We start from the raw sequence: 12884 nt of genomic DNA on the forward strand, positions 1-12884 counted from the left end.
AGAAATATTAATAGAAATAGGCTTATAGCTCTATATATATATATATTTTACTTAATTTATGGATAAGAAATATTAATAGAAATAGGCTTATAGCTCTATATATATATATATTTTACTTAATTTATGGATAAGAAATATTAATAGAAATAGGCTTATAGCTCTATATATATATATATTTTACTTAATTTATGGATAAGAAATATTAATAGAAATAGGCTTATAGCTCTATATATATATATATTTTACTTAATTTATGGATAAGAAATATTAATAGAAATAGGCTTATAGCTCTATATATATATATATTTTACTTAATTTATGGATAAGAAATATTAATAGAAATAGGCTTATAGCTCTTTTATTTGAGTTTATTACATAACCATAAACTATAAACTAAAAATTATTTGAAAGGTCTGGAATACATTTAAGGAGTGATTTCTTGGCAATGATAATACTAACGTCTTCTCCTATATCTATATCTTCTTCCTTCGTTCCATTGGGCAGTTTCCAATCAAAGCACAGCAAGAGGTTAGCTAGTGCCAACTCCACCGTAAGGATTGCCATGTTCATCCCAGGACATATTCTTCGTCCGCCTCCGAAAGGTATTAATTCGAAGTTTTGTCCTTTGTAATCGACATTGCTTGCTATAAACCTCTCAGGAAAGAATTTTTCTGGATCAGTCCAGGATTGTGGGTCTCGTCCAATGGCCCACACATTAATGTAAAGATGAACCTTGGGGTCAATATTGTAACCGTTGAGCTTAAAAGGGGAGATAGTTTCTCTTGGAACTAAAAGAGGGGCTGGTGGATGCAATCTGAGAACCTCTTTCACTACCATTTTTAGATACTCAAACTTTTCTAGGTCGACCTCTTTCACTGAATCTTCTTTTATGCAACTTCTGATCTCGTCTTGGAGCTTCTTCATCACCCTAGGGTTCCTAACCAACTCTCTCATGGCCCAAATAATGACGTCTGCTCCGGTTTCTACTCCCGCTATAAAAATATCCTAAAAAACCATATATCCAAAGATTAAAATAATCCAAACTCCTAATCTTGCTAAACACTCTAAGAAGAATCTCTAATTTTAGGTTACCAATTTTAGGTTACCTTGATGAGTGCTTTAATGCAATCTTGGGTGACTTTTAGTGCATCAGATTCAGAGCTTTCCCTTTCCATTCTCAACAAAACATCAACAATGTTTTCTTCCTTCTTAGAAGTCTTCTTGAAGTTGATACGATCGTCGACCACATGTTGAAAAAAGGCATCCATCTCAGCAAAGCTCTTCTCCAGCCTCCCATGAACACCATTCAACCGATCAATAATCCAACCGAAAGTAGGAATGAAATCAGTCATGGAGAAGCTTCCAATTGCTGCAACTGCTCTCTTTATAACACGTTGAAAGTGTTCATCATCTAATTTTCCCCCGCTGAAAATGCTTCCGAAAGCAACTCTTGTTGTTATATTTGCAGTGAGAGAATAGGATTTCTGAGTCAGATCGATTGGAGATGAAGAAGAAGAGGATTGAGTGATAGAGTTTACAAGCCGACCCACTTCCTCTTCTCTAATTTCCCGAAAAGATTCCACCCGCCGAGAAGTGAAGAGCTCGAGCATACAAATCTTTCGAACGTTCCTCCAGTGATCACCGTATGGAGTGGAACTTATGTCAAGATAGTTGTACGCAATTCTTCTGTTGGCGTGTAAGAGAGGGCGGCTGCAAGAAGCAAGGTCATGAAATTTAAACAACTCTCTTGCAGCAGCGGCAGAGGAGATTACGATGGTTGGGACAGAGCCCAATTGGAGGAGCATGACGGGGCCATATTTTTTTGAAAGCTGAGAGAGAGAGCGATGAGGTAGGGAGCCAATGAGGTGCAGATGGCCCAACAAAGGAAGCTTTGGAGGGGTGGGAGGAAGAAGCTTGTTGTTGGGTTTTGCCTGTTTTCTTATGGATTTAAGAAGCAACAGAGAAGAACAGAGGAAAAGCAGAGGAACCCAGATGAAAAAATCATTAGTAGGCATCATTTTATCAACTCTAAGCATTTCCAAGCTCTATTTTGCGAGATATAAAGAGTAGAATGTGGAATGAGTAATATTTGCGTGTAGGGTGATTGAGCTATTTTGGGCCACAGAGACTCCAATAATTGTTTTTTCACAACATCATATAGATTTGTATTGAGAGGGATGGCTATAAAGTTGGTATACACATTTTATGGCATTTTTAGAATTGGTCCATTATAATGCAAATAGTCTCTCACTATTCCTAAGGACTCCCACAGATTTGAGAGTCACTATCTTTTGAGTGAAGAAACTTCAGATTGTTTGACAGTCACTATCTTTTTGAGCGGAAGAAACTTCCGATTATTAGATGAACACGATTCTCCACAATAGTATGATATTGTCCACTTTAAGCATAAGCTCTCATGGCTTGTTTTGGGCTTCCTCAAAAGGCCTCGTAGGAATGGAGTTAGTATTCCTCACTTATAAACCCATGATCATTTCATAAAGTAGCCGATGTAGAACTTTTATCATCTAACACCGATAATTTGTTCTTGAGAATTTTTTTTTAAAAGTGTAGTTAGAGGAAACAAACTTTTATAGCTTGATCACATCCATCAAACTTTAACTTTCCTAGGAAATTGGACGATTCTGAGTTGTAATTCAGATTTTTTCCTCACATGTTTCCAATGATTTGTTATTTCAAGATCTCCTATTTAAAATTTATGGTTTTAAAAAGTTTTTGGATTATTTAGGTTTAAAATAATTTTTGAGGAATATACTAAAAAAATTAAAAAATTTGAATGAGCCAAGTTTCTTTTTTCAAAAAATGGTTAATCATCACATGACTATAGGTTTTAGTCGAGCTCATTTTAATCTTAGTACGATCTCCTGTGAACAAAGTAAGAGACCAAAGCAAGAAATAATTTCTTTAACATTCCAATGACACTCATTTGAGAAACAAAATTGACCCAAAATTAGTTTGAGAGTAAAACCATTTCGAGGTGTTTTTTTACGAGCACGTGTGTCGATTCATCAAATTTAAACATTCCACACCAAGCTATCGAAAAATATTGGTTGTAACTCAATTTTTTCATCAAATGCTTTAAATGGCTCAACTAAGGGTTTTTGCATTCGAATTTAGGTTGTAAGGTCTTGTATGCATGACTACAAGTTTTTAAAACGAGTCAATTGCACTCGTTTAAGAAACGAAAAAGTCACTATGGTACTCCTATGAAAAATGACCCAAAAATGAGACCACTTTGGAGTGCCTAATACTGAATGCGTTTGTTAATTTCATCAAACTTGAATAATCTCACAAAATAATAAAAAATTATTCACCGTAACACATGTTTTTAACCTAATGCTGCAAATTCCTTGAGTAGGGTTTTCGAGTCTGAGTTTGAGTTGTAAGGTCAAGTACACATGACTAAAGGTTTTTCTGTCATAATTTTAGTCTTAGTACAATCACCCATGAATATAGTAAGAGACCAAAATGAGAAGACACCTTTCTAAACATTCCACCGACACTTGTTTGAGAAAAAAAAAAAAAAAAGTCACCAATAATACCTCTATGAAAAATGACCTAATGAATGGGAGTGAAACTAATTTGATATATTTTTCTATCGCATATATGTGTCAATGTCATTAAATGTCGGGCTTAAAGATGTATATCATATTTTAATCATAACAAATTTCATCTTCCTTTTTAGAGACTTGACCACATAGTTTGGATTGCACATATTTAGTAAAAATTGTTAGAGACTTACATTGACTAATTAAAAAAGAGATGACAGTAGGGAATATTATCTCCATTGTCATTAGACTTTTGTTTGGTGTAATAAAAAGCAAAGCAATGAGAGCTTATAGTAGAAATACATGGTTCTATCTCTAGCATCCGTCGTACTTTTATTTTAACCAAATTCCTTCTACCATCCGCCAGATCTTGGAGATCGTGCACATCACAAAAGTCAACGTATTTTAATTGTTACAAATTAGATTTAATATCGTTGACAAAAAATTATCAATTATTTTAATATGAAAGGCATGTTATTATCTCTTACTACTGCATTATTTAGGTAGGTAATGGATTGCAGTGATTGTATTATTTTTCCATAGCATATGTAAGAGTTATTTATAAAGTATCTAGATATTATTTATAAAGTATCTAGATATTATGTAATTGGAATGGATATCCATTCATTGATTTTATACCTAGTAGGTAGAATTTTATTTGAGAAATTTGGATTCAATATGAAAGATAAAAAGAAAAACACATTTCTATGCTAGTTTTCTTAGTTCGACATTGTGGAGGCGAAAGATTTGAATCTTTTGATCTTTTAGTCAGTTGAGCAACACACATGTTAACTACGTCTTTGTAGCGTGACAGCCAAACCCAACAACCCCAATTATAGCCTCAAGACCCTTCTGATTCACCACAACACGATCCACACATATTATGCCACCATTCGATTGTTTGAGGCTTCGAAACTCGGACTATGACTAAAAAGACAAAAGTTAAAAAAATAATAAAGAAAAGAAAAGAAAAAGAGGTTTGTTGTTTCAAATATTACAAGGAGATACAAATATACAACGAAATAAAAAAAAAACGACTGAAAAAGGATTGACGCTCCAGAACGACCCCTTCTGTGACCGCACAGCTCTCAAACGCTCCTCCACCTCGACTGGCAGCTTGTGAACATCTGAAAAAGGAAGGAAAAGAGGGATGAGTATAAAAATTAAACTCAGTGAGCCACCTATTTGTAGACTCTCATCGCATTCTAGGCTTAACAGATTCCCACGGGCTTCTCACTGGCTCTAGGTAGTCTGGTTCTGGTCATATCGTGTTGGATCTATTCTGATCATTCGTCCTTTTATTTAAATTCTAAGAGTTCCTTATGATGAGTTGTGAATGATCGGTGTCTCTCTATGAGGCACTAACTCATGCATGGCTATCAGAGACTATATGACATCTCATCTAGGGTTGTGCTAAATATCTCCCAGGCCCATAGTAGTGCTGAATACCTGGGGGGCGTGATCCCTCCCTTATCCCATACAGCTAATGGGTTGTACGATGTGGGTCTATCGTTTTCCATGTGAAATAACTAGGAACAGCGGGTTCTGATCAGGAACCCTTGTTCCCCCACGAAGCTATTGACACCGTTCACACAACTAACAGCCTAAGGATGCTCCTAAGCTAGTTCGTATGTTATGGTGGACTGTTAGGTCTATACTTAGTGACTAGTCGCTTTAACCACAAGTCCCTGTGCTTAACATAATATTGGATCATGGAAATTGATTCAGGGTGCACACAACCATTATCTAGCATCATCATACATAATTCATAAAAAATAAACATACATGCTCAATGGGACGATAACATCCATCAAGCTCTCGGAGTGCAGAGTTCACAAATTCTCATACTTCTTTCCGCATGAATTAAACACATACATGTATAGCAAAAGCTGAAAGCATAATTGCAACACTCAGATAATTCTCATAATGCTTCACATAATACATCCATAATGAGAATTTTTAGAACCTTCTCCGATAAGAAATTTGAGCTTGGAAAAGGCACGTGTCAACCATGTAATTAACCATTNCCTTGAGTAGGGTTTTCGAGTCTGAGTTTGAGTTGTAAGGTCAAGTACACATGACTAAAGGTTTTTCTGTCATAATTTTAGTCTTAGTACAATCACCCATGAATATAGTAAGAGACCAAAATGAGAAGACACCTTTCTAAACATTCCACCGACACTTGTTTGAGAAAAAAAAAAAAAAAAGTCACCAATAATACCTCTATGAAAAATGACCTAATGAATGGGAGTGAAACTAATTTGATATATTTTTCTATCGCATATATGTGTCAATGTCATTAAATGTCGGGCTTAAAGATGTATATCATATTTTAATCATAACAAATTTCATCTTCCTTTTTAGAGACTTGACCACATAGTTTGGATTGCACATATTTAGTAAAAATTGTTAGAGACTTACATTGACTAATTAAAAAAGAGATGACAGTAGGGAATATTATCTCCATTGTCATTAGACTTTTGTTTGGTGTAATAAAAAGCAAAGCAATGAGAGCTTATAGTAGAAATACATGGTTCTATCTCTAGCATCCGTCGTACTTTTATTTTAACCAAATTCCTTCTACCATCCGCCAGATCTTGGAGATCGTGCACATCACAAAAGTCAACGTATTTTAATTGTTACAAATTAGATTTAATATCGTTGACAAAAAATTATCAATTATTTTAATATGAAAGGCATGTTATTATCTCTTACTACTGCATTATTTAGGTAGGTAATGGATTGCAGTGATTGTATTATTTTTCCATAGCATATGTAAGAGTTATTTATAAAGTATCTAGATATTATTTATAAAGTATCTAGATATTATGTAATTGGAATGGATATCCATTCATTGATTTTATACCTAGTAGGTAGAATTTTATTTGAGAAATTTGGATTCAATATGAAAGATAAAAAGAAAAACACATTTCTATGCTAGTTTTCTTAGTTCGACATTGTGGAGGCGAAAGATTTGAATCTTTTGATCTTTTAGTCAGTTGAGCAACACACATGTTAACTACGTCTTTGTAGCGTGACAGCCAAACCCAACAACCCCAATTATAGCCTCAAGACCCTTCTGATTCACCACAACACGATCCACACATATTATGCCACCATTCGATTGTTTGAGGCTTCGAAACTCGGACTATGACTAAAAAGACAAAAGTTAAAAAAATAATAAAGAAAAGAAAAGAAAAAGAGGTTTGTTGTTTCAAATATTACAAGGAGATACAAATATACAACGAAATAAAAAAAAAACGACTGAAAAAGGATTGACGCTCCAGAACGACCCCTTCTGTGACCGCACAGCTCTCAAACGCTCCTCCACCTCGACTGGCAGCTTGTGAACATCTGAAAAAGGAAGGAAAAGAGGGATGAGTATAAAAATTAAACTCAGTGAGCCACCTATTTGTAGACTCTCATCGCATTCTAGGCTTAACAGATTCCCACGGGCTTCTCACTGGCTCTAGGTAGTCTGGTTCTGGTCATATCGTGTTGGATCTATTCTGATCATTCGTCCTTTTATTTAAATTCTAAGAGTTCCTTATGATGAGTTGTGAATGATCGGTGTCTCTCTATGAGGCACTAACTCATGCATGGCTATCAGAGACTATATGACATCTCATCTAGGGTTGTGCTAAATATCTCCCAGGCCCATAGTAGTGCTGAATACCTGGGGGGCGTGATCCCTCCCTTATCCCATACAGCTAATGGGTTGTACGATGTGGGTCTATCGTTTTCCATGTGAAATAACTAGGAACAGCGGGTTCTGATCAGGAACCCTTGTTCCCCCACGAAGCTATTGACACCGTTCACACAACTAACAGCCTAAGGATGCTCCTAAGCTAGTTCGTATGTTATGGTGGACTGTTAGGTCTATACTTAGTGACTAGTCGCTTTAACCACAAGTCCCTGTGCTTAACATAATATTGGATCATGGAAATTGATTCAGGGTGCACACAACCATTATCTAGCATCATCATACATAATTCATAAAAAATAAACATACATGCTCAATGGGACGATAACATCCATCAAGCTCTCGGAGTGCAGAGTTCACAAATTCTCATACTTCTTTCCGCATGAATTAAACACATACATGTATAGCAAAAGCTGAAAGCATAATTGCAACACTCAGATAATTCTCATAATGCTTCACATAATACATCCATAATGAGAATTTTTAGAACCTTCTCCGATAAGAAATTTGAGCTTGGAAAAGGCACGTGTCAACCATGTAATTAACCATTTGGATTCCCATGAATAATACTTGTAGGAATCACTTGAAATAAGCATGCATGTTGTCAAACCGATAATCCTAGATACTCAGACCTAGTGGATTAGTATATAAGCCATGGAAAAAGAATAAAATAAGAAAATTAATGGTACTTAGAATCAACTGACTATGAAATTACTTTAGGTTGAGATTGTGATATTGTTTGTATGTGAAAGGAGGAAGGGAAATTTGTGAAATCTGCGCTCTGGGTGAAGTTGGATGTTATCTCCCCATCAAGCATGCTTGTTTATCTCCCCATCGAACATGTTTGTTAATATTGCATGAACTGCTGCATCTTAACTCAACTGCATGATTACTTTTGTTGTCTTTCTTGTTGAGAATAGGAAGAAACGACGAGTCTAGACTAGAGCACTTGAGATTAAGTAGGCTAGACAAAGACCTAAAACAGGATACATCTAGGAACTGTGCATTCAGGTTCGACAGATCTTGCGAGAGAATTCTAGAGATGAGTGAATCCAAGTCTAAGCCTACAAGATCCGCTCTAGAAAGACCTAGAAGGACACCAAGGTAACTGTAGACAGCCGAGTTAGCTTGCCAGACTTGAGCAGTGTGAATAGTGTCACCAGAACCTCCCTTTCCCTCTATGCTCTAATACCGTAACATTGAGACTACACTCCGATACTAGGATTGTCGAACTAGGCTGAGCCAGATAAGATAGTGTGATTTGTGCCCCCGACCTAGTGGTGATAGCTAAAGGGTCTCTTAAACAGGACTTCTGAGCTGTAAAAACTTGTCCATGGGTAGGGGAGCGTGGGACAACATAGGATGACCTAGTAGCTGACTGACACAGAGAATCACAACCTCTGATTTTAGTGGTAGTATGGTCCCGTGGGAAAGTATTCAACTAACCTCCACATATGATGTTCAAAGAACGATACCGATTCAAATCTAGCCATATTGTCCCCTCAGTTTTACTCACGAGGTCGCGCCTCATCCCAGGACACTGATCATCGACTGCATAAGATGGGCAAGCGACCTAAGTTGTAGAAAAGAAAGAGTTGGAGCTTAGACCGCACTCCCTAGAATCCAAATATAAGGTTGTGGGTACCTACTAGAATAAGAATGCAAAAAGAGCCGACAAGTAGGTTACTTACTGTAACACCCGAACCCCAACGAGACTTAAAACCTAAGATTTCCCCCTTTAAGTTGAACTTCTGAGATTTTATTGAAGATCTTGGAGACTGAATTTTGAGATAAGGTAGAAGAGAAAAATGTTTAGAAATATCTGAGGAACTCAAGAANCCCCTTCTGTGACCGCACAGCTCTCAAACGCTCCTCCACCTCGACTGGCAGCTTGTGAACATCTGAAAAAGGAAGGAAAAGAGGGATGAGTATAAAAATTAAACTCAGTGAGCCACCTATTTGTAGACTCTCATCGCATTCTAGGCTTAACAGATTCCCACGGGCTTCTCACTGGCTCTAGGTAGTCTGGTTCTGGTCATATCGTGTTGGATCTATTCTGATCATTCGTCCTTTTATTTAAATTCTAAGAGTTCCTTATGATGAGTTGTGAATGATCGGTGTCTCTCTATGAGGCACTAACTCATGCATGGCTATCAGAGACTATATGACATCTCATCTAGGGTTGTGCTAAATATCTCCCAGGCCCATAGTAGTGCTGAATACCTGGGGGGCGTGATCCCTCCCTTATCCCATACAGCTAATGGGTTGTACGATGTGGGTCTATCGTTTTCCATGTGAAATAACTAGGAACAGCGGGTTCTGATCAGGAACCCTTGTTCCCCCACGAAGCTATTGACACCGTTCACACAACTAACAGCCTAAGGATGCTCCTAAGCTAGTTCGTATGTTATGGTGGACTGTTAGGTCTATACTTAGTGACTAGTCGCTTTAACCACAAGTCCCTGTGCTTAACATAATATTGGATCATGGAAATTGATTCAGGGTGCACACAACCATTATCTAGCATCATCATACATAATTCATAAAAAATAAACATACATGCTCAATGGGACGATAACATCCATCAAGCTCTCGGAGTGCAGAGTTCACAAATTCTCATACTTCTTTCCGCATGAATTAAACACATACATGTATAGCAAAAGCTGAAAGCATAATTGCAACACTCAGATAATTCTCATAATGCTTCACATAATACATCCATAATGAGAATTTTTAGAACCTTCTCCGATAAGAAATTTGAGCTTGGAAAAGGCACGTGTCAACCATGTAATTAACCATTTGGATTCCCATGAATAATACTTGTAGGAATCACTTGAAATAAGCATGCATGTTGTCAAACCGATAATCCTAGATACTCAGACCTAGTGGATTAGTATATAAGCCATGGAAAAAGAATAAAATAAGAAAATTAATGGTACTTAGAATCAACTGACTATGAAATTACTTTAGGTTGAGATTGTGATATTGTTTGTATGTGAAAGGAGGAAGGGAAATTTGTGAAATCTGCGCTCTGGGTGAAGTTGGATGTTATCTCCCCATCAAGCATGCTTGTTTATCTCCCCATCGAACATGTTTGTTAATATTGCATGAACTGCTGCATCTTAACTCAACTGCATGATTACTTTTGTTGTCTTTCTTGTTGAGAATAGGAAGAAACGACGAGTCTAGACTAGAGCACTTGAGATTAAGTAGGCTAGACAAAGACCTAAAACAGGATACATCTAGGAACTGTGCATTCAGGTTCGACAGATCTTGCGAGAGAATTCTAGAGATGAGTGAATCCAAGTCTAAGCCTACAAGATCCGCTCTAGAAAGACCTAGAAGGACACCAAGGTAACTGTAGACAGCCGAGTTAGCTTGCCAGACTTGAGCAGTGTGAATAGTGTCACCAGAACCTCCCTTTCCCTCTATGCTCTAATACCGTAACATTGAGACTACACTCCGATACTAGGATTGTCGAACTAGGCTGAGCCAGATAAGATAGTGTGATTTGTGCCCCCGACCTAGTGGTGATAGCTAAAGGGTCTCTTAAACAGGACTTCTGAGCTGTAAAAACTTGTCCATGGGTAGGGGAGCGTGGGACAACATAGGATGACCTAGTAGCTGACTGACACAGAGAATCACAACCTCTGATTTTAGTGGTAGTATGGTCCCGTGGGAAAGTATTCAACTAACCTCCACATATGATGTTCAAAGAACGATACCGATTCAAATCTAGCCATATTGTCCCCTCAGTTTTACTCACGAGGTCGCGCCTCATCCCAGGACACTGATCATCGACTGCATAAGATGGGCAAGCGACCTAAGTTGTAGAAAAGAAAGAGTTGGAGCTTAGACCGCACTCCCTAGAATCCAAATATAAGGTTGTGGGTACCTACTAGAATAAGAATGCAAAAAGAGCCGACAAGTAGGTTACTTACTGTAACACCCGAACCCCAACGAGACTTAAAACCTAAGATTTCCCCCTTTAAGTTGAACTTCTGAGATTTTATTGAAGATCTTGGAGACTGAATTTTGAGATAAGGTAGAAGAGAAAAATGTTTAGAAATATCTGAGGAACTCAAGAAAAATATAAAAAGAAAAAGGGTGGAAAATTAGAAAAATGGTCAAAGTCAATCCCGGAGTGGTAATTGGGTCATTATGCCATCTTCCTCCTTAAGAACCTGAAAGGGAGGTTAGTAAAAGATGAATAAAGGAATAGAAATAAAAAGGGTAAGGAAAGTGAGGAAAGGAAAAGAAAAAGAAAAGAAAAAGAAAAGAAAAAGAAGAGAGAGAAGGTTCCAGAGAGAAGGAGAAGTAACCGCTACTTCCAATCCGGCCACAAGGAGTCCGATTCTGACGAGATTTCTTCACAAATCCGCAGAACCTATAGGAAGCTTTCTTGACCCTTGAGTCGTTCAAAGCCGTCAAGGAACGAAGAAATCCGTAAGTAAGTTCTTGATCCTTTGTTTTCGGATTTTACTCAGATCTATAAGAAATATTGAAAGTTAGGTTCTGAAATTTGAGTATGTTAATCCAAAGAGGATTATACTCATAATCCATGAAGGAAGTCTTGATAGATTCAGATCAGAAATAGGAGTTTCGGCTTTCACCAAATGATGTAAGTATTGATGATCTTGCCAACTTTAGACTAAGTTTATTATGCCGGTAGTTAGAAATAAGTTACAAAAAAATACCAATATGTAGATGGATATGAACTTATGCCTATAGTTAGAAATAAGTTACAAAAAAATATCAATATGTAGATGGATATGAGATCTATAAATCTCAGGAAGGAATCATGTTGATCCGAGTTGTGCAGAAAGAAATACGAAAATGCAAAGAAAATAGAAACTAATCGATTTTCTGGAAAATCGTAGAGATAAGAGGAAGAAGACGAACGGCGGAGGGACGCGTGTCAGGAAAGGAGAGGGCCGCGCGTCACTGGAAAGATGAATGGCGGGGGAAAATTTACGAAAAATGCTGCGTCAGGTAGGGTTTAAAGATCGGCGCCCGCTACCAGATCCGTGAACCCGTGCGCGACCCGAACCTGCATCTACCACGCGTCAGCATGGGAAAATTTGTAGGAACCCGCGTGCGTCCAGATTCGAACACACACCCTGCTTCTCAGTGGACCAGTCAGCCCTCGCCACGTGGCGACAAACCAGCGCGCGACTCCATCCCCTCAGCGCGTCCGTACGCGCGCGTGGGAAATCCCTCCGGCGCATGGGCGCGTGAACTAGCGCGTGAGATCTATTTTTATCCCGATTTGACTTCCGTTCGACTATTTTTCATCCCAATTTGATACTGATCTAAGTCTAACTTGAATTAGGACCTATCAAGAAAATTTCAGAATTTTTGGAACCTTTTCCAGCCAATAATTCAAGCTTGGGAAGGCACGCGTCAACCATGTAAGTAGCCATTTGGATTCCCACGAGGAATTGCTAGGAACAAGCATGCATGCTACCACCCATTAACTTAGCTAGCCGAACCTAGTCTATTAGTATGGAAACTATGAAAATGAAATGATTAAGGAAAGCTAGATATGAAATGTTTATTAAATCTGTTTAATTGAGATTCTGATAAAGTATGTATGCATGAGGAGGATGAGAAAC

General features: G+C 37.7%; 1 protein-coding gene across 1 annotated transcript; it reads right to left on the minus strand.

Annotated features, from left to right (window-relative positions):
* Nucleotides 1–332: 332 nt before the first annotated feature.
* Nucleotides 333–2038, minus strand: LOC111802401 (cytochrome P450 71B35-like). Its single transcript, XM_023686753.1, has 2 exons — nt 1107–2038; nt 333–1005 (listed from the first exon to the last, which is right to left on the minus strand). Exons 1-2 carry the CDS (start codon nt 2034–2036, stop codon nt 394–396), a joined length of 1542 nt encoding a protein of 513 aa, XP_023542521.1. The 5' UTR covers nt 2037–2038; the 3' UTR covers nt 333–393.
* Between the last annotated feature and the right edge of the window lie 10846 nt (nt 2039–12884).

Source organism: Cucurbita pepo, chromosome LG01, assembly GCF_002806865.2.
Source record: "Cucurbita pepo subsp. pepo cultivar mu-cu-16 chromosome LG01, ASM280686v2, whole genome shotgun sequence".
Classification (NCBI taxonomy): Eukaryota; Viridiplantae; Streptophyta; class Magnoliopsida; order Cucurbitales; family Cucurbitaceae; genus Cucurbita; species Cucurbita pepo.

Bases quoted from the DNA above. Each gene is read 5' to 3' on its own strand.
- LOC111802401 (XM_023686753.1), bottom strand. From the start codon at position 2,036: ATGCTTAGAGTTGATAAAATGATGCCTACTAATGATTTTTTCATCTGG. The intron at 1,006-1,106 runs GTAACCTAAAAT...ATGGTTTTTTAG, and splicing joins GCATTAAAGCACTCATCAAG to GATATTTTTATAGCGGGAGT.